Below are 22,597 nucleotides of genomic sequence, written 5' to 3'. Positions count from 1 at the left end.
ACCCCATCATCTCTCCTCCTAAGGCAAATGTACTCAAAGCCATTGCCTAAGGGCACAATCCTTAGACAACAGCTTTGCAATAGTCTAAGGCAATCACTGAGCTCTCCTACCTTCTTCCCAGTGGGAAGAAGTTCAAGGCGTTCAGGTGGTGATAGTAATAGATCTGCTACATATTGCTATGAAAGAAAAAAAACTCTATTTTAATTTTTAGTTAAACATTTTACTCTTAAAGAAGTAAGGACTAAGGGGTACACTGTGTGACTCACGGGGCCACACTGCAACTTTAATGCTGAGACTTTGCTTTGTCTTTTGGCTATACTTTTACATTTTGTTTTGGGTGGGGAGGTCACAAGGGCAGAGGGCAGACAAGGGGACAGGGAGATGAGTGGGATCAGGATGCTTGATGTGTGTCCACACACACACACACACACACACACACACACACACACACAAATCAATAAAATGTTAAAATAAAAATTGCACTCTTATTTTCTGATAACACTGATTTTAAAGTTGTTGTTTAATATTCGCATGTAATAGTAATTAGAGATTTTGGTCACATTTTTAACTACTTTTAACCACCTGTACTCAAACAACAACAACAACAAAACCTTAATCTCAACAAAACTATCCAGTCTGTTTTTATCCTCAGTACATTCAAAGAAATTGAGCAGAAAGAATGTAAAGATTCAGCAATTAAAATTAGTCAAAATGATATAGTGACAGACTAAATATGCCATATGTGAACTTCATAAAATTTGCTGTATGTCTGGTTCCATGATAGGTAACACAATTAAGAGTATTTGATGTCCACTCCAAGCAAATAACTTGAAAAAGCAGCATTCACTTCCTCAACTGCAGTATACACACGTATACATTTTCGCAGCCTATATGATATACATTGCCACTACAACTTAATTATTCTTGAATTCAAACTTGTGATTACGGAGTCTTTCATGGCCTAATGGGCATGTATTTGCCTCTTACATGTTCCAAGGCTTTAGTAATGACTCTAGTTTCACAATTAAAAGATTTCCCACAAAAGCAAGTCACAGCTCACAGGCTCACTGTTACAGCGACATGTGTCATCCTGGACCAAGCCAATAGTTCTATTACAAGTTTCCAGCCTTCTAGCAAAAGACACAACCCCAATACATGACTTAGCAAACAGTTGGAAATACCAAGCAAAGCTCCACCAAATCCCATGGCTGTGTCCATGCTTACCAGTTGTGATGTCATCATCCACGAGGTCATGCTCTTCTTCCTGGACTTTGGCTTCAGGCCCTGAGGCATCTGGAGCTGCTGCCATAGTCTGCATGGCTTCTGTGGTGACACCAGCTAAAACAGGCAAGAGTGACAAGATCTCACTTTACAAAACGAAAGAAATGGACAGTTTATTTATTCAAAAGATAATTTAACAAAGTATAACATACAAATAAATAAATAAGGCATTCTTCTCTGTTTTATTTATTTATATGGATGGACATGCATGGGTATACCCCGTATTTAGTTTCAATCAACATCTGAGGAAACCAGACCCAAAAGGCTGACGTAAAGTATGTTTTTATCTGATCATTTCACCAACACACTTTTGCTGTACTTACGCTGTCTGATTTAGAGAGACTTGTGCAGCAATCGGGTGGGAAAAGTAAAGGGAAGAAGTGGTTCAGAGGCTCTTTTCTCTACTGTGTTAGTGTGTTCAGATTATGATGGGAAGGTGAGGAAGACGGAGTTGGGCCCTGGAAACGTATTGTCACCAAAGAGAAACATTTCCCTCTATGAAAGAATTAGGGATGAGGAACATAATTATCATACCTCTACTAGTTCACACAAAAGTCTTTTTCCTGCATAGCCATCTTTTCAACTCTCTGATTATTATCTGGTGTTAATTTGCATCTACATAATATTTCTAAGTTGGCAGTGAATAATAGACTTTTATATTATTATCCCCGGTCCATTGTGGCAACTATAGAAGTGGAAATGTCTAATCAAGTCTTTTAAAGAAGTACTTTAATATTTGCTTATACAGGAGTCATCCAAATGGTTTACAAACTAAATGCTATAAACATTTAAGGATTTCTTTTCTTCTGAGGTATACTGTCCTACACAATTCCTCAGGCTTACCAAAGACACTGAGAGAGGAAAAAAAAAACCTTAACTCACTCCCCACCATCAGTGAAGTGTGGTGGGATTTGTTCTGCCCATGACCTTGGGCTATAAGGCCCAAAGGAGGCCGTGCTCTTGCCATTACAGTGACGTCTTAAGATGATTCACAAGGCCCCTTCTCCCTTCTTCCTGCTTCCTGCTGTGACTGATCTAACTGCCAGGTAAATTCACTCCCAAAAAGATCAGAAGAGAATTTCAGCTGTCTACTTGGTTCTGTATTCGTGAGTGTATTTCCTCAGTTTATACCCTAATAAATTCCCCAATACTCCTTAAGCAGATTCCCATCAATTTCTTGCTTTAATGATGTTGATCTGGACCTATCAGTAGATGATTACAAGACCTAAAGATTGAATATGGAAAATAGAATGCGCCATCATAGTAGCATCATTTGTTCAGAGCTGCTTTAGAGGGAGGGAGGTCGGGGAAGTACAAAGGAGGTAAAGAATTAAGGGAGAGAAAGGGGGAATAATGAGGCCAAAAATGGTCCCCATTGAACAGAAAATGATGATGTTATCACTCTACTGAAGTATATTTATTGTTGGGTTCAAAAGATGCATTTCAACACGAAAGAAGGATTTATTAGAAAAGAATTAATTATTTAATCAACACAATCTACTTGGGAAATAATCACAATGAGAAGGAGATAGAAAGAAAGTATAAATACATTCCTAAAAGGACACATTGTTCAATGATTTTTAAAAAATTAAATATCATTTTTCATATAACTGAATTAAAATATGACCTTTGAAATCTCATTCTCATTCTTTGCTAACACTTGGTAATTCTAAAAATGATCAGAGAAACTGGAATAACAATATTAAAGGACAATCTAAACAGTAATGATCATTAGTATTTTCCTTCCCTAGGACATTAAGAGAGTCAATGAAAGTGAATGCTGAAGCTTCTAAGTAAGGCATTTATATTCACCCTATTTAACCAGAGTGACCAGCTGCTCAATACAGCACTATCGCTAAGTTCCAAAGCCAGAGCTGAAATGCAGGTCTTCTGATCTGAAACCCCCAAGTCATTTCATCACAAGGTTTTCTCAACCTATACTCACATGAGAGCGAGAGAGAGAGAGGGGGCCTGTAAATTGGAAGCTAGACATCCCACATGACAGAGAATATGTAGTACTTGTCTTTCTGAGTCTAGTAAAATGTATTTTCACTTAATTTAATTTCCATTTACTTGAGAATTTCATATTTCATTTTATTGAAAATTTAATAAAATTCTACAGTGTTATCTCTCTTCTGGAGTATCAAGGACCTGGCACTGGCATGGACTTGGTCTTGGTGAGGACCTCATGGTTAGTGGTATACAGAATCATCATAGCAAGAGTGTGGAAAAAAAGATTACATGATGATAGAAGAAGACAAAGCAAGCATTGGGCCACATAACAACTATCTCAATCACTCTCAGAAGATATCACCAATAACTGACCAACCTCTCTCTGGGCTCCACCATTGAAATGCTCTACCACCTCTCAATATTACCATATTGGAGACAACAACATCAGGAGGAAAGTACATCCCAACTAGAGCACCAAATTAACTCCAAATGAATTATAAACTTAAACATAAAATGTAAAATAATAAGAATTTTTAATTAAAAAAATCATGGCACTCTAAAGTTTAGGCTTGACATTAAAAGCATAATCCACAGAAAGAAATATTGATTAGGTGGTCCTCATCAGGATTAAATAACTTTTGCTCTGCAAAAACCCGATGAAATGGAAAAAAGGTAAAGCACAGACCAGAGAAAATATTTTTTAATCACATATCCAACAAGAGACCAGTGTCTAGAGTGTATAGGAAACTTCCAAATCTCACCGGTGAGCAGTGTTCCAATTCCTCCTAAATATCAAACCAAGTTTATATACGATCCGGCATTTGTTAGGGACTGAAACCATAAGTCCACATGAAAACTAACCCACCAACAGTCACAGCAACGTCATCTACAAAGCCAGAAGTGGTGAGAGCGCAAATGGGCACACTGACATAAATTCGAGGTGTGCAGTGGAGCTCTGCAAGGTATGAGAAGACGGAGCGGTTGGATGCTGCAACAGAAACACGGGACTTCAAGAGATCGCCTCTTCTTAGGACCCCAGACAGCCAAGACACTGAGATAGTGAGACAGAAAGCAGAGCAGCCCACTGGCCTGCAGATGAGAGGGTGTGGGGAGCCAGGAAAGATGCAGGTGAGTATTGGGGCTCACTTTCAGGTGGACATTTTCCAAAAATGGCTGTACTGCACAACTGTATGAATAAGCTAAAAGCTCTTTGAATTGTGTATGTTTGGGGAAACTTTAGTAAATAAACTATATCTCAGTAAATCTACACATACATGTCTGGCTTTCTAACATTCTGCATCAACCAAGACACTCATGCCACTGTGTATAAACTGTGGGTACTCCACAAGCCCCAAAAGTAAATAAAGAAAAAAAAAGAACAAGAGAGCATTTATACAGTAGGAAATAAAAATTCCCATGAAAATTTTCTTCTATCAAGAATACATGACTTTCTCTATATTTGTTTTGTTTTTGTTTTGAAGGAGTGTCTTACATAGCCTATGCTGGCCATCTTACATAGCCTATGCTGGCCAGGAATTTGCTATGTAGCTGAGGATGATATTGAATTTCTGATCCTGCTTCCATTACCTCCAAAGTGCTAGGACTGCCGAGCCAGATGAACATCCTATCAACTAAATGACATCATCAACCCAAGAATGCATGCTTTAAACAAATTATTTAAGCTAGGTTCCTGATAATCCCTGAATAGGCAATTCGATCTTCAGTGCTATTTAGTTACCAATAAATAAAAAACAAAGAGACCATTTTTTCCCAATAAGCTCAATGTCATAATTCCCATAACACTGTGCAGTGAGGACGACCAATTGCTGAAAACTCTTTAAAGGTTCTGGATGATAGTGAAGGCTGGAGGTGCTGAAGATAGAAAACCAAATCATAATGTTCTCCATTCCTCCATCAAACACAATGCTAGCAGTCTGTTTTCAGGAAATAACTTTAAAATTTCAAGCCATATGAAGATTAATAGCATTTTTAAATGATGCTAAGCATTTATTTTACCTTCTACCTGCAAAAGAAGGCATCATAGCATTGCTATAAACCCCAAACCATAATGTGGCTGCTTCTGATCTCCATAGTATTTAGGTGTATGCTATGCACTCTCTTAACGCAGACAGACATCACAGTATCGGTGGCTGCTGGGGGCTAAGGATTTAACAAAGGATTTGATAAATCAATCTTTAAAACGAAGCTAATGTATATCCTGCTTGTGGGAGTATGTACATGGCCAAACACATTGTTCAAAACTATGAGCCAAAATGACACATTTTACTATAGGTAAATTAACTATTTAAAAATTATACAATGAATAACACTATCTCAGTCATAAAACAGAAGTGTAGATTGTGACAAAATATTATTTTCTTGGAGTGTGTGTGTGTGTGTGTGTGTGTGTGTGTGTGTGTGTGTATGCAGTATGCACAAGTGTATAAAGGTAAACAGTGTGCTTGTCAATGCCTGTATGTGTGCAAGCTTGAGTTTACAATGGGGTTTCTTCCTATATCTCTGTCCACTTAGCCCCACCATCTTATCTATTGAACAATGATTTTTCTGATAGCTTGGAACTCACTGATTGGCTGGGATGGGCCAGCAAGCCTGAAATGTACATGTCTCTGCCTCCACCAATACTGGGGCTGCAGATTTGCATTGTTGCACCTTACTTTTACATGGGTACTAGAGATGTGGCCTTATGTTCTTATGCTTTGTATTTATTTAAATCTTTTGTGTCATAAGTGTCTGTATGAATGTGTGTACCACACATGTTTTTGGAGCCCATGCAGGTCAGAAGAGATCACTGGGTCCCTGAAATTAGAATTCCATGTATTTCTGAGCCGCCTGTGTGGGTGCTGGGAACTGACTCCTGGTCCTCTGCAAGAGCAGCATGGGCTCTTAACTGCTAGCTCCAGCTCCAGTCCTCGGGGCTAAGGTTGTGCAAGAAGCACTTCATCTACTAAACCACCCCCTAACCTGTGTATTATTAGTTCCAAAGAAACACAAAGATAAGAAGAAATTACTTTGTTACTGATATAAAATGTGTAAGCTTTTCAAAGCAAAAATTACTTCCTGGTGATTCATTATTAAAACAGATAAAATAGTGTGGAAAATTTTAAAAAAAAAGAATCTTTATAAGATCTGTACACATAAACTTGCTTATTCACAAACAAGGGTTTAATCTGTTGATTATATGGTAATATTTTGGTTTTGGCTTATATAAGTCATGTTAGTGAGCTTACTTGTCAAATTATATTAAAATAAACTACTATTTTGATAAATATACTCAAAGTATTAGGCATAAAGTTCAATAAAACTGGATTGAGCAGAACACAATGAAAATAACCCCAATCCCTCAACACAAATTATATTAACTAATTTCTAGGAAATAATAATAATGGTGTTTGGGGGAAAAGAAAATATTACAAATATATAAGGATAGCAAGAGATGTAAAAAAAAAGAGATACAGTAAATGTATGAAGGAGGAAGTAGACTAATGCAAGTGTTACAAAATGTACATATCACCATTATAGGTTTCATATATAGCATCTAACATGAGACTCGGGAAGGAAATGGGAAAGTAAAATGAAGCCGAAAACTGCTAAGAGGAAGTCTATGACAGCATGGGGTGGGGAATGTTGTGCTGAGCAGGAGAAGTGAAAACAGACAACAGGAAGACTTTTATGAGACCTTATAGATTTCTATACACCACGGTCACTTATTATTGTCAAAACCCTGAAATAATTAAACTTTTCCAATTGTACATATGTACATAAATATATTTATGAATCACTTGAAAATGTTTTGATGTAAACGTAGAAATATTGTTTTCAAAATCAATAGACTAAAATTATTCTCAAAATCCCACCAATAGGAGCTGGAGAGATGGCTCAGCAGTTAAGAGCATGAACTGAACTTCCAGAGGACCCAGGTTCAATTCCCAGCATACACACAGTGCTTCCTAACCATCGGTAAATCCAGTTCCAGGGGATCTGAGGCCCTCTTACAACCTCTGAGAGCACCAAGCACACACATGCTGCACAGTCCTACAAGCAGACAAAACACCTAAACACATAAAATACATTTTTAATTTCAACAATACAATATAGACATTAGCTAAAATGCACATTTCATGTCTAATGTATTATCTTTATAAACATCCTTCCAACTGGTTTATAATACTGAGCAATGACAAATAAAATGAACTCAGGAGAATTCTATAGTGTCATGTGACTAACATGACAAGCAAAGATAAAACACTAATTTAGCAAGATTTTTTTTAATGCAGCTCATTAAGCAATTTGGGATATAAAGTCAATTCAGTTCACTATAACTTTATTATTTTACTGAAGATGAGATGGAAGGGATAAAATTGTTAAAGCACAAAAACATACAAAATGTTAATAAAATTATATTTCTCATTCTCATAAAATATAGATTTCCAGTGAGATTGAAAAATATATCCAAAACAATGGCAGATATTTTTATTTCATCAGTTTCTCACAACTGCGGCTTTCCAGTGATCTAATTAAAGTACACTGGAGGCAATGATTTGATATGAACATTTACTTTGAATGAAGTAAAATCCAGCAATAAGGGAGTGTGTGAATATCTCCAGTTGCATAGCCTGCAGAAGGCAGGAATTTATTGGAAGCGGATCTGTGCAGTGACTGACCAACACTGCCCCACGTTCCCCACAACCTCATGACAGACAGACGGCCTGCCTCACATTAATTCACTTCACACCACACGTATCGATCCACAGCCGTTCCCTAGTCTCTCTGCGCACTCCGCCTGCCTGGCTGCCTGCATTCACATCAGCACACACACACAAGGCACAGAGATAACCTTTTGGTTTCCATTAAAGACACAGTACCTACTTTTCCTTCTCTAAGCATCAAAAATAGAAATAATAACACGGTAGATGTCGTCTCATAAAAAGATTTCATATAGAAAATTTGAAGGTAGGTATCATTTATTCTAAATAAAGATCACTTTAATTTATCAGAAACAAGCTAAGCGTGTTAAAGGCATAATGCAATTAGAGAAATAAAAATATGATTAACATAGTTTCTTTAAAATTAAATCAGAATACAATAATTATTTGCTAACAAGAGAATTGATGTCTAATTAATGAAATACCTTTTCCTACCTAATACTTTGAACTATTTATGAAACTACTCTCAAAAAAAAAATGTAATTACAAACCATTCTGAAAGCAGCAAAACAAGCTGGAAAAGATCCAAGTAGTAGAAACCACAGGTAGTGTACTTGCTCGACAGATTATTAATGTGAGAGCATAAAGTTTTATTTTCTTGTCTTCCAAACAGAACTGAAAGTGATCTATAGTAAAAAACCATACCTAAAACTTTAAATTTAAGGTGTCTATGGTGATAGACACCTATTCAAAGATTCTTTTGTTTTGCATGCTACAAGTGAACTAAGAGCAATTTTCGTTTCAGAAGACACAAGGGGAAGAAAGACTAACATGGTTTGACCTTCCAGGTGATGTGAAACAAAGGCCAACCTGCCCTGACACTCACTAACATTGAAATCTGGCTGATTTGAAACCTCAATTACAAGTAGATTTATGCATTTTGGAACTGCTTAAGAATTTGCCGCTGAAACCCTCCTAAGATTCATATTCTTTCTGCATCTGTTTCCCCTTCTGTCTCTCTCCCTGTCTGCCCCTCTCCAGGCTCTCTTTTCACACTAGCTGGGAAAACAGGTAACCAAGCAGCGTAAACAGTACCCTACACTGCACACACATACTAAGCATATGTTAACAGTAAGGAGCTTTAAAGTCAATGGAGGTGAAATGATGGAGACAGTGAAAGATAATGGCTTCAGCAATAAAGATGCTGAATCTTGGGCTAGATCTAAAGGAAGGCTACATCTAAATGAATCAGAGGTCATAGCATTGCTCATATGGTAAGACAGGTAATTGTGCAAAGTATTCCACACAGACTGCATGCGTGCACTCTGGCTACTGTTGAACAAGCCTTCTCCAGGAAAGCCACAAGGTGAAAAGATCCTCAGCTTCAGATCTGGTGTGTGCTGAAGCTTGAGCAAACAGTTACAGGAATGGGTGTGTGTGTGTGTGTGTGTGTGTGTGTGTGTATGTGTGTGTGTGTAATACCTTCACCTGTGTTGAGAAAAGGTCTCTCCTGTACTGATACAAAGAAAGATTTGTGAATGGATGTGGTGATGAGGCAATAATTTTCAAACCATACTTTTTCCTAGACAGAGATCCTCATTGTTACCTCATTAAGCAGTTGTGTATGTAAGTGTATGAAGAGACATACAAAATTTACAGAAGCTTTCATTTGAAAAATAAGCACTTTTAAAAAAAAGTTTGAAAAATCACTTTTGTAGTTTATCCTTCCAAATACAGGCAATACAAATGGGGAGAAAATCCATCCATTTTCATTTAATTTTGGGGGGAAGGGGGAAGACTGGTTTACTAAGCAAGAGGAATAAAACTAAAGGAAATAGAGGAAGTTTTTACTAGAGAACCTGATAGCCATAGGACTATCAGATTTATAAATATGTATATTTTATATAAAATAGTTTAAATATGAAGAAAAAAAATCAAGCAACATTTTGAGCACATGGAAGAGAACTCATCAAAATCAATTTCATGGAGTAGAAATATCCAAGTTAGGTCTTGAAGTGTGTGCAAAATGCATCATGGAATGGCACCCAGTGAAGAAGAGTCACCCAGTGAAGAAGGGTGTGTAAAATGCATCATGGAGAAGAAAGAACAGCACACTAAAGGACCGTGGGACAGCAGGAATGTATGAGTGGCGACAGGTGGAGTGAAGCTAACAAGACCCCAGATGTTGGAGCCCAAACGACAGTGAGAAATGAGTTACTAACAGAAGGTGGGCAGCCGTGAGATGGCTACTCTTGCTTGTCAACTTGACTACCTCTGGAACTATCAGGCAAGCAGTTGGGCACACCTGTGAGGGATTTTTTTCTCAAATGGATTTTTTGAAGTGGAAAGAAGCAACCCTAAACCTGGATCATTGGAGGTCAGAAGATACACAATAAATTTGGGCCACACCTTCAAGTATCAGCCCATAAAAAAAGGACATAGAAGGAAGACTTTGCTTTTTCCCTGCTTGCCCTCACCTTCTCTGGCAAGTTCATCTATCTGCTGCTGACAAACTCCTTCACTGATAATAGGACTTACTTCTTCAGACTTCCAACTGAGACATCCAGCCTCATGGACTGAACAACTACCAGATTCTAAGCCTTTCTGTCGGGAGATGGCTATTGTTGAACTAGCCAGACTACTGCCTATAAACCACTGTAATATATATATATATATATATATATATATATATATATATATATTTTTTTTTCATTGAATTAGTTCTGTTCCTCTTAAGAATCTTAACATAGAAAGGGAATAAACTTGTTTTGTTATTGTACACAGATTCTTACTATGTAGCCTTGGCTGGCCTGCAACTCAATATGTAGGCCAAGCCAGTCTTGAATTTATAGAGATCCACCAAGCTCTGCCTCCCAGTGATAAGATTAAAAGCCTGTGCCATCATGATCAGCCTATAAACTTGATTCCTTTAAGGTATCTGTCTAGCTCCAGTGTAGTAAAAAGAATAGAACCTTTAATACACGTAACTAGAAAGGTACTAAAGTTGGTAATTGTGATTGACAGTAGACTCTTAAGAACTTAATACTTGAGGTCAATCAGGAGGCTTCTCTCAATTCTTTTTCTGATTATCAGCATAGTTCAGGAATTCAGTTTGGGTATACAGCCAGAAGCCACTATGGGAAAACAAGTATGAAGCCCAGAGTTCTGCCTAAATTGGATGACAGTTTCTGAGAAACAACCAATAAAAGCAATGACTTCTAGCAACCCAGCAAGATTGCTTTATGTCTTTGTGTTTAACCATATAAAAACAAGATAAAATACAGTAAGATGTTATACTACCATCAAATATGAATGAAGATGCTAAGTTTAGCAAGGTGTTGGAGCTGGGTTGATTACAAAGAGCCAAACCACCAAAGTGTTAAAAGGTGGAGGAGGATCTCTACAAGACTGTGGTAATAGATAATAAAATCTATTAATGTGTCACATCCCAAAGATTTAAGTATGACTGAGTAAACTTTATTAAATATAATTGCTTAAAATAACAAATAAACTAGAATGCTAGGGAAATTAGGATGAGGTGCACACCCTTACAAATCTTATTACATAAGATCACAGAAAGATGGAAACATAAAAGACTCTGAACTAAGGACTACAGAAATGGGCCAAAAGACTAGATAATACAAAGCCACAGACCAAAAAAAGAAATGTACGCAAATGCTGCACCCTAGTGTTAGCTGTTTTTACAAAGCATATGTTAGAAGTTCTAAATCACATAAAGTCTACTGAGGTTGGGAAAAACAAGCAAATCTACTGTAGATAATGAGAGACAGATTAATTCTATTCAGAAAAAAATTATGAATGAGGAAAAGGGGAAGGCTAGAATGAATCCTTGTGTGAATAGAAAAGGGAAACATTCACATGAAGTCAGATTTATTTTAAGTAGGGTGAGGATAGCAAGGAAACGGGAGAAAGAGAGACAGAGGAGAGAGGAAAGAAAAGGAGACGTAAAGATTAAGGATGAGTTATTAATGTTCTCAATTCTGTCCCCTGAAAGAATCTATAATCTGTGAACCCAGGAGCAGTAAGCACAGCTTAGTGCCCAGACTGCTGTCTCTACTAGCCCTCTAAAGGCTTCACTGCTGTGGAATATTGGTTTGAGACACGTTACATTCGTTTACGATGTGGAATATTTGTTTAATGACTCCAAGATGTGGTGTAGTCTTTTATGTTGCATTTGTTTAACTCTGTGAAGTTGTGTTACTTTGTCTGTCTAAAACATCTGACTGTTCTAATAAACAGCTGAACAGCAATAGCTAGGCAGGAGAGGGATAGGTGGGGCTGCCAGGCAGAAAGAATAAATAACAGGAGAAAAAAGAGGAGGAGGGAGAAAAGGAGGAAAGGAGGCTATAGGGGCCAGCCATCCATCAACACAGCCAGACATGGAGTAAGAAGGAAAAAGAGACATATAGAATAAAGATAAAAGCCCGAGGCAAAAGGTAGATGGGATCATTTAAGTTAAGAAAAGCTGGCTAAAAATAAGCCAAGCTAAGGTTGGGCATTCATAAGTAAGAATTAGTCTCCATGTACTTATTTGGGAAGCTGAGTGGTGGGTGGGCCCCTAAAGAGCTAAGAGTATAAAACAACCACCTATACTCTACTGGGCTCCTGAGAAACATGATGCTTCTAGGAGAAAGTTGGGAAAAACTCAAGATGATCTAGAGCATGTGCCAAAAAACAGTAAAATACTATTTTAATAAATGAGGCCCCAATCAATGGACACCAGTGCCAAAAGAAATGAGATACTTTGGGCAAATGCTAGAATGTTAAAGGAACAGAGTAACAAGGTCAAGTATTTGCCAACAGTCTAGTAAGGACTTGGTGCTAGGTCATTTTACAATCATGAAAGATATCCTTTTTGTAAACAATCAAAGTAAGCTAATCAAGCAATTTAAAAATTAAAATTTATATCTTAGCCCCAAGAAGATATTATCAGTGGAATACTTAAATGCATTTACTTGTATGAAGACTGGGGAGTTTCAGATCACAAGGAAATAGATTATGTCATAAAATAAAATATGTCTTCTGAGATGGAGGATAAAGAAACTAGTGAAGTGGTAAGCCTCCGAGAAAACTGAATGAGCAGGTTTGTGAACTATAGTTAATTCGGGCCAGAGAGATGACAGAGCGACATCAAACCACTGCAGACATCAAACCCATGCTCTGTAATGAGCATAATGCATCTCTAGCAGCATGTTACTATTCTCCTACATCACACTAATTAAATCTCACAATTCATTTTAAAAGCTATTCCTATCTAACGCATGATTTAGAGGAGAATGAAAAGTTAAATTAACTAAGGCAGCACTCATCACTCTCTCTGGAGGAGCTCTGTAAGAATTAACTTGCAAAACAAAGTTATAAAAAGAATAATGACTGAGCAGACAAGCACTACCATAACCAAGATACTTCAGTAGAAAAAAAGAGATTAAAAAAATTTTTGAAGCCCACTCTGTAAAGAAAAACATAATATCTTTAAATTAGGAAGCCACATTTTTTAATACTTCGTGTTATGTGAGTGTGTATGCACAGGCATGGGTGCGTGTGTCAGATGTCTGCTAGGTGGGCATGCATGCCACCACACACTGTGGAGGCCAGAGACAACTCTGTGAACATGGTTAATTCCTTCCTTGTTGACATGTGTTCCGTGATCAAACTCGGGTCACCATGCATAAGCAGCAAGAGATTTACCTGCTGAGCCATTTCCTGGGCTCATCCTCACTCTTCCTCTACAACTCTATATGCTTAGGGACTCATAAGCAAAATAAAAATATGATAAACTAGATAATGTTTTGAACTTATAAATAAAGAATTACTCAAAACTATTATAGAAAGAGCTAGGACTATGAACTAGTACTTGAAAACAAATTCATAAGGCTCAAATGAAAACATACTGAACTAATTCCTAACAAAAAGTAAAAATGAAACAAAAATGATATTTCATTTCTCATCTATTACAGATAGAGTCCAAGAGTTTAAGAATGTGTTCTGCTGTATATGGTGCTGGAAGACAAAGCCTCACATATACCACTGTTGCAAGTGCAAAACAATCAAATCCATGTGGGGGCAGAGGCAAAAAAACAAAAAACAAAAAACAAAAAGCAAACAAACAAAAGAACTTGGAAAAACATACATACTTTTTTTTTTGGGGGGGGGGGAGGTTAACACAAGGTTTCTCCATGTAGTTTTGGTGCCTGTCCTGAATCTCACACTGTAGACCAGGCTGGCCTCGAACTCAAAGAGATCTGTCTCCCGACTGCTGGGATTAAAGGCGTGTACCACCATCACCCAGGCACATATAAACATTTTATCTTTAAACTCAAAATTTCACTACTAGGAATATACTTAAGATACACTATCAAAAAATGAAGAGCATGAATGGGTTTATTCACTGCCATCCTGTACATAATACCAAAGACAAGACAAAACCAGAATGCCCTTCAACCCAAATATCAATTTAAAAAGTCAAACATGCATCAAATATCTCTTTTAAAAGATGAGGCTGGGCAGTGGTGGCTCACGCCTTTGATCCCAGCACTCGGGAGGCAGAGCCAGGCGGATCTCTGTGAGTTCCAGGCCCCCCTGGGCTACAAAGTGAGTTCCAGGAAAGGCGCAAAGCTACACAGAGAAACCCTGTCTCAAAAAAAAAAAAAAAAAAATGAGGAAAAATAAGAGATATGTCAAATTCCAACTTATGTTTAATGACAAAAGCTAAATGGTTTTGCTATCAGAAAGACATCCCCCAGTACTTCTTTTCTGTCTAATCAAAAGGGAAGGTTTTTAACTTTAACATAGAAAAATTATATATAATAGAACAGTTATCAAGCAAGAATTACAGTTACAATATCTAGTCTATTTGCATTTGGTGTCTTCTATGGCTTTGCCAGTCTCCTGGCATGTTGCTCCTTAGGCAGCAGGCTGGCGTCTCTCCTGCCTCTGTCTTGGATTTTCTGCCTGGCTATAGCATGACTCGCCATAGGATAGAGCAGATTCTTTATTAACCAATCATAGCAACACATATTCATAGCGTACAGAAAGATATCCCCCAGTATTTCTCTCTCTCCTCTACACTGTTAGTATAAGCACATACATGGATGTGGCATGTATATGATACAGAAAACCATTGGTTTGAGTAAGATGGCACTAGTGAATAGAGCAATGACTTTCAAAAAGGTACTGCAAAGGCTACAGAGAGGCAAAAACAGCAAGCTGATTTCAATGCACAAGAAATGTAACATTTCTGGGCCTAGCAGTCAAGTCAGCACGTGAAGATATTTGCCACCAAGCCTAATGACCTGAGTTTAATCCCAGGACTAACATGACAGAATCACCTCCCCTCCTGAATGTTGTTTTCTCACCTCCACAACCACCATATTAATTAAAATAAATACAAATGTAATTAATGTAATATACATCCATTAAGAAAAAGAGTTTTAAATGCCTGGAAAAAAATATTTTATATTTACTACCAAAAATGTTTGAAAAGTGCAAACCTCTCTTTTTATAACAAAGAAAACAATGACAAATGTTCTCTCTGGTGGACAAGGTGCCAGAACTTCTGCTCTCCACATTCAGTTAAATTTCACCTCAGTAATCTGGTTCGGCAAATTAGAACTCAACCTCAGAAAAGCCCTGTTAAAATGCCATTTTAATGCCAAGGTATTGTCATCTGCTCGGAAGTCACAATGAAAAAGCATAGAACAGTGACTGAGTTGGGGATGAGATTAGGATGCTCAGATCATCTTCCAACCTTCATCCTGTCTCACCTTTCCTCTGGGAACCATCATGCTAGAGCACCCCTATTCCATATGAGCTCCATATTCCTGTGAGAAAGTTTGGCTCAGACTCACAATCACACCTTAAAAACAGGAGACACCTAGTGACCTGTAGGGGCCATAAGTAGTTTATGAAAGTGATGCTAGGGATATGAAAAGCCGTGATAGTTTAAAGCTATGAATGCTATGCCGTCTAGAACTGCAAATTTAGTCCCCTCTAGTTTGTGTCTCTCTGATCAGGATAGCATTTGTTTGAAAACAAACCCTAACTTAAGAGTAGACTTTTTTTTAATTAAAGAAAAACTGTTCAGGCTAGATTGTTGGAGCCCATTTAGGCTTTACCCAGCAGGTCTACATAAAAAGGATAATTGAACCACAGGTCCGAGGACCAGGTGTCTGAGATGGTCTGCACTTGGCTGTGCTGTGGGGAGGTCTTTTGTTCCACCCCTAGGCATTCCTTTAAAAACCCTAGGGCAGAGACAGTCAGGGCATGATGGATTAGGATCCAGGCCTTCCTGAGGCTATCTTGTATTTTCTATCTGTTTCTCTGCCCTCTATACTTCTAACTAATATTTCCTGCTGCTCCTACTCAAGAGTACTCTAGGGAACAGTGGAGGTGCCATGGCCCCCCACACTAGATATAGTGGCACATGCCTTTAATCACATTCTGTGGAGAGCAGAGGGCTGATCTTGGTGTGTTTGAGGCCAGACTGGTCTACATACCAAATTTTGACTTATCAAGGGCTATTTAGTGAGTCTGTTTCAAAAAAAAAAAAAAAACAAACATTTTTTTTTAAATCTGAGTAATCTATTCTAGACACATCCTACCAATGAGTAAGAAAAGTCTTCTTCATGTCTGAGATATTAAGATAGCTAAAAATAAGCTAATTTATATCTTTGTACCTACAAACTATGCCTGAAGTTGTCTAATTATACTTAATTACTAAAACAGAAATAGTTTTTAAAGGAATCCCCTTTAAAATGTTTATTTTTATTATTTTTAAATATATAACCACGTATGAGTGCATGAGAGAGAGACAGAGACAGAGAGAGATTTGTGCACATGAGTGAGGTGCCATAGGAAGCCAAAGGCAAGGGAATTCCCTGGAGCTGAAGCTACAGAGTCGTGGGTGATGAGAGCCAAACTCCAGCCTCTTCAGTAGCAACTAGAGAACTAGGAACTTCGAGCGGTTGAGTCATCTCTACAGGCCCAAGCATGGAGGTGAGTCATGCTCTTAAATGATCAGAAATGTTAGTGGATGAAGGGCTACTCATCCTCTACCACACCTGCCCTCAAGCTGGGTCTTCTTGTCTAAGAACATTCACATCTAAGTCTCACCAGGATTTCCAGCAAAAGTCCCTCCACACGGTTACAAAAGGTCGCCGTGACTACAGACGAGGCATCGACTACGGGACAAGTTTTTAAAACAACAATAATAAGAGGTCACTGTGGATGTTTTCATCTCTAAATCAAGCAAAGAAAATCTTTGTAAGTGATGGGTTAGTTTTATAGAAGAAACAGAAAATATGTATGGGAAAATTACAAAAACACTAAGTATTGTTACAGATGACTGGATTGGCATTTAAAAGGCTGAAAGAAACCAGATCAATCTCAATCTTGCTGGGGTCAATTCGGGTGTTCAAACAAAAAGAAATTTTTTCCTTTATGTTTGTGTGCTAGAAGTGCTAGAAATATTAACAAAGTCTGCAAATGTCATGTACAATGAGCCATTTAATACATATTCATATCAAAATATGCTTCATAAACACAGCAAATGAAGTAAGTCAGTAGAGAAACATCACTAGAGGATAACAGAGAACAGAATACTGTATAAAAATGCAGGGTGAGAGGGACGAAAAGACATTAGGCAAAGATATTTAGTGTAGTTGGAGAACGTTAATCCCACAACATGAAAATAATACTAGAACAAAAACTACCACTAGCTAGTATTATAATCATGGCAGAAAACATGGCAGGAGGCATGGTGCTGCAGAAGAAATAACTAACTTTTGAAACCTCACAGCCCATTCCCAGGGACACACCTCCTCCTACAAGACTACACTTTCTAATCCTTCCCAAACAGTGCCACCAGCTGGGGACCAAATATTCAAATAGATGAGCCTATAGGGACCATTCTCATCCAAAATTTATATTTAAACCTTGCTGGAACACTTGCTCTATTAGAAAAACATGTTCCAGCGTTCACAGGAATGTCTTTGCTTTATTTCCATTAGCATTATAAATTTTTGTCTTCAGCAAATGCACAGAGAACGATGACACAAATCAATACTATCTTCTTCGTAGTGAGTGATATTAGGTCATTCATTTTCACAAAGGCCACTAGAATCTCAGCTGAAGATATTACCAGGCATTTCACTTAAGTATCACTTTAAAAAAGGATGTATCAAAGGCTGAGTGGGTGGTTCTCTTTTATAAAACAGTCTCCACAGGCTTAAGTGCTTCCGTACTTACAGCCAGTAGTAAAAGTGCACACATACCTCACAGAAAGCCATGTACACCTCCCAGGTGTCTGAACATAGACTGCAGATCTGGGAGAAACTTGGCTGCATTGTATTTAAGAAATAGAGATGAGAGTAGACTTGTGAAAGAGAAAAAGAAGGAAATTACCAAAATTATTGTACGCCCTTTAGGTCAAATATCTCTACAGAAGAGACCCGAAAGGAATGAGGTGGAGAGAGACACATAAGGAGTCCCACACTAGGAGGTGCCACACTTCCTCACTGCTCTAGGGAACAAGTGGTTGATTCCCTCATCTTTCACACCTTCCTTTGTTCCACACCATGGTAAACTGTCAGGGGCTCCTCTGGTGATCACAAAGCAGCCTGGATTCTGATGGCAGAGAGGACAATGTTGATCCTCACAAGCATGCACTCACTCAAATAATGCTGCCAAGTTCCCAGCCCACAGCATCACTTGATTACACAGTTCCCCTTGTATTGCTTACACTGGATCTGAATTCCAACCTACACAAACCACTCTCATTTCTAACTGGCCATGTTACTACTCCAGCTTCCGAGACTGCTGAGTATAGAAAAGAAAAAATCACTACGACATTAAATAATGCCTCAAAACATGTCAAATAGACGGGATATTCTTTTACGTAGCTATGGCTCTTAAAGTAGAAATTCCATTAGACTGGTGGCCAAACACAGATAAAGCAGAATCATTTATGGTTGTTAAATACATGATCAGTCTAGAGTGTTTAAATTTAACCTCAACTCTGAAATTCCAGATAAAAAAGGAGGAACAAATACTTCATTCCCAATGAAACACTGTAAGCAAATGCAATATATAGTGTACTTTGAATAAATGCAGTTTATCTGGAGATAAAAGCTATGGTGATACTATATTTGTAAAATGTGATTTTGTTTATTAATAAAGTTGCCTTGGGATCAGAGCAAGCCATAGCAGAAGCTGGGCGGTGGTGGTACATGCCTTTAATCCCAGCACTTGGGAGGCAGAGCTAGGTGGATCTCTGTGTGTTCAAGGATACAGCCAGCTTGGTGACACATGCCTTTAATCTCAATACCAACCATAGAAGACCTGGAGGTCTGTACCAACAGGCAGTGACGAGGAGGTCATGTGGCTGGGTTTACAACCAATGAGAAAGCAGAACAGAAAGTCTATAAAAAAGACAGGACACACAGAAGTAGGTCTCTTGCGGAGAGGAAGGACAGCAGAAGCAGTGAAGGGTAAGGTTTTCCGCTCTCAGCTCTTGCTCTGACCTCGTGGCTTTTAACTCTGCAATTGTTCTGTGTTTCTCATTTAACAAGCCGGTTACATCTACAAAAAGCCTTTCTGCCTCCCAGTATACAGAAGAGGCTTATACATATGGAACTCAATGTAAGATGATAATAATTTCTTCAGATTGCCATGAAAGAACCATGCCCTTTACTCCCAACTGATTTATAAAACAGGAATTCTAAGAGGTATTTAACCAAACAATTTCCCCTTTATTTCACCAATTTTAATTAGTATATTATTGCTTAAAAAGAAAGATATCCAGAATGCCACAAAAACCCCCAAAGGTGATCTGGGCAGGCATCAAGCGAGGGCCCAACAAGGCGATCTGGGCAGGCACAGAGCAAGGGAACAACAAGGCGATCTGGGCAGGCACAGAGCAAGGGAACAACAAGGCGCTAGTCTAAGTTCTGTCAGGTGCTTCCCTCTCACAGCTTTCACTTGGTCTCACCAAATATTTACCTCGAAAAGGCTTGATTTCCTGACTTCCCTATTTCCACAGTAGTACAAACAGCAAATCAGAAATCAGGAAAGAATCCATCAGAAGTGAAATGAAACAGCTCAATAGCAATAAAAAATCACCACAATTACTAAACAATAAAAAAACAGAGAAGGAAAAATTCTAAGAAATACAATCTGAAATGCAAGAGGCACACCAATCTAGGATGCCTTCATCAAGAGGTTGTCTGTGACGAGCAAGCAGCAGCCACTCCCCAGCATGGCCTGAAATGACAGCCTCTGCATAGAGTAGGTGTTTTTAAAAATATTTCTACCAAAAATAGACTTGTATAAATATCCTGAGCATCTATTTAGTTATTTAAAAACTTCTTGGTATCCAGAAAAATCATACCCCCCTAAGATGGTTACCTCTGGAAGTTCCAAACATACAAGGCAAATGTAAAGAGAGAAAACAGAAAGGGAGAAAGGGAGAAAGGGAAGGGGAGTAAGGCTATGTAGTTTAAGGCCCTTGAGAGCCAGGGCCAGATTCAATTACATCATACGTGTCAAGCCCTTCCTAGTCTCTCCCACTGTCTTCCCACCACAAATCCTGACATTATCTATCCTCCAGAGAACATACTAACATGAGGAATATTTCACCAGCTACACTTTCTATACATCTGACACATACATCACCATCTTATCTTCATGTCTATTGTTGGTCCATCCACATTTGTGGCCAGAGTGACGACTACTTAAAAGGAGGTATTACAGTGTGGTTTTGTGGAAGTCAAACCCAAAACAGTTACTAAGTGTGTCTTTTGTCGAACAAAGAAATCCTATTGTCTACAAGGTTGAGTAAGAGGTGCCTGATCCTGGCAATTTAACATCAAAGAAAGCTAAAAAGCAGGGATTTGAAGAAAACAAAGGATTAAGCTTTCTGATAATATCAATATGTATTAAACAAAAGGTGTTACACATTGTTCTATCCATATCTGAGAAGAAAACCTTAAAAATTAATACTACATCGGCCAGAAGTGCATAAACTCACAGCAGACATGCATTAGGAGAGATTTTTCATTTATACAAAGAGTGAATTTTATGTGTCTAATGTTTCTGAGGCTGGAAGAGATGAGCACTGTGAGCAAGCAGATACAATGTATGAGAAATAATTACGCTTGTGACCTAACGCCCCTTGAGGTCAAACTGTATTACAGGCCAGAAGAAATCAGGACCCATCAGCATTTACTTCAGAGAAGTCACTGACTGGAATGAAGGGCAAATGTGGGCATATTTCATAAACCAGCAGGTGCTTGACCTCATAAAAAAGTCAATTATCAAATGTTACATGTAGAATGTCACAAGTAAGAAATATATAAAAGTAGGTTCTGAAAAACATCTTTAATTCAAAATAAATCTCAGGCAGCATTTATCTTTATCTACACTGTAATTTATAAGTTTTAAAAAGTAATATTAATCCCTTTTTAGTAAAATTATTAGACTTCTATAAGAATGTATTGGAACATGAAAGTGATACCCCACACACAAATAATGACTCAGAAAGGGTGCACACTATTTCCACAAGTCAGTGTTAAAGAATGTATGCTGTATTTAGCACTGGGATAGGAAACATAGTGCAACTAATATTAGCTTTCCTACCAAATGGTTGGAAGCAAAAATTTATATATTTTTGATATTTACAAAGGATGAAACAATGACTCTTGACTGGTTCAAGACAAAACTCAATCACCTGAAGCAAGTTTCATGCCATTCAATAATTGAGGCCTTTGGGGTCCTCTGAAAATGTGTGGCTATCAGTTAAGGCAGGCGGCTGATGCTTTTTCTTCCCCAGTGACTGCCCATCTACTGTCAGGACCCCTGGGAGGTGCACATTTAAATGAATGCTGTGGCAGCAGGATAAGGAAAGCAAAAGCAGCAGAACAAGTGCAGGAACAGAAAGGGCTGAGCTGCCCATGCTCACTACTTACATTATATAGAGCAGTCGCTGTGCACAAGGTTTCCACTAACGCTCTCAAGAGCCCCAAGGAAAGCACCTGCCCTTGGCCCATCACTTCCTTTCTTGTCACACAAACCTATAAACAGCTTTTTTTGGGTTACTATACACCATACCTGCATAAAATGCAGAGGGTATTATCAACATGGCCAGTTGGCATGGTTTTATTCTCAGCCCAATCCCTTCCTGACAGTGAACTTAAGAGGAAGCTGCTATCTACTTAACCTGCATCTCAAAGATAAAAGGTCACTATAATCCAAGAAGGATATTTTCTGGATTTCAGGAAAATAATTAATAAAGGTACTCCTCTGCAAAAAGTGGGCATAACTTAGACACTTCCAATATCACTTGCATGTCTTTAAATACGTAGGATGGTTAAATTAAAAGACAATAGCTGGTGAACGGTGTGCTTTCCAGAAAGGCTCTTTAATATGTTCTCTATTTCAGTGACTATGATTCATGCAAGAAATAGGTTCAGTTTGTAAAACCATGCTTTAAAACTTGCAGTGATGGTCATCTCCACAAACACCGACGGCAACGGTGGAAGGAACTTCACTGCAAGCAGGTGGACAGCAGGTGTGGGCTGTCCACCAGCTGGCTCCATAACCTTTTGATCCCCTAGGACAGAAAATCTGTTCAACAGCCCTATGTGGTCATTCCTCATTTGTTAAACGCTTTCTTCTCCTTAATA

At 38.2% G+C, this 22,597-nt stretch overlaps 1 protein-coding gene across 2 annotated transcripts in view; it reads right to left on the bottom strand.

Moving 5' to 3' along the window:
• Wdr7 (WD repeat domain 7) overlaps window positions 1–22,597 on the bottom strand; it is a 284,884-nt gene that overhangs the window by 158,983 nt on the left and 103,304 nt on the right. For both annotated transcript variants that reach the window (XM_036204543.1, XM_036204544.1), the window contains one exon: window positions 1,225–1,338. In XM_036204543.1, the coding sequence (XP_036060436.1) occupies window positions 1,225–1,338 (114 nt within the window). The remainder of the gene's footprint in view (window positions 1–1,224; window positions 1,339–22,597) is intronic.

The sequence above is a fragment of the Onychomys torridus genome, chromosome 13 (assembly GCF_903995425.1).
Source record: "Onychomys torridus chromosome 13, mOncTor1.1, whole genome shotgun sequence".
Classification (NCBI taxonomy): Eukaryota; Metazoa; Chordata; class Mammalia; order Rodentia; family Cricetidae; genus Onychomys; species Onychomys torridus.
The sequence above is the reverse complement of the archived record's forward strand: the minus strand, read 5'-3'. Positions and strand labels throughout refer to the sequence as shown.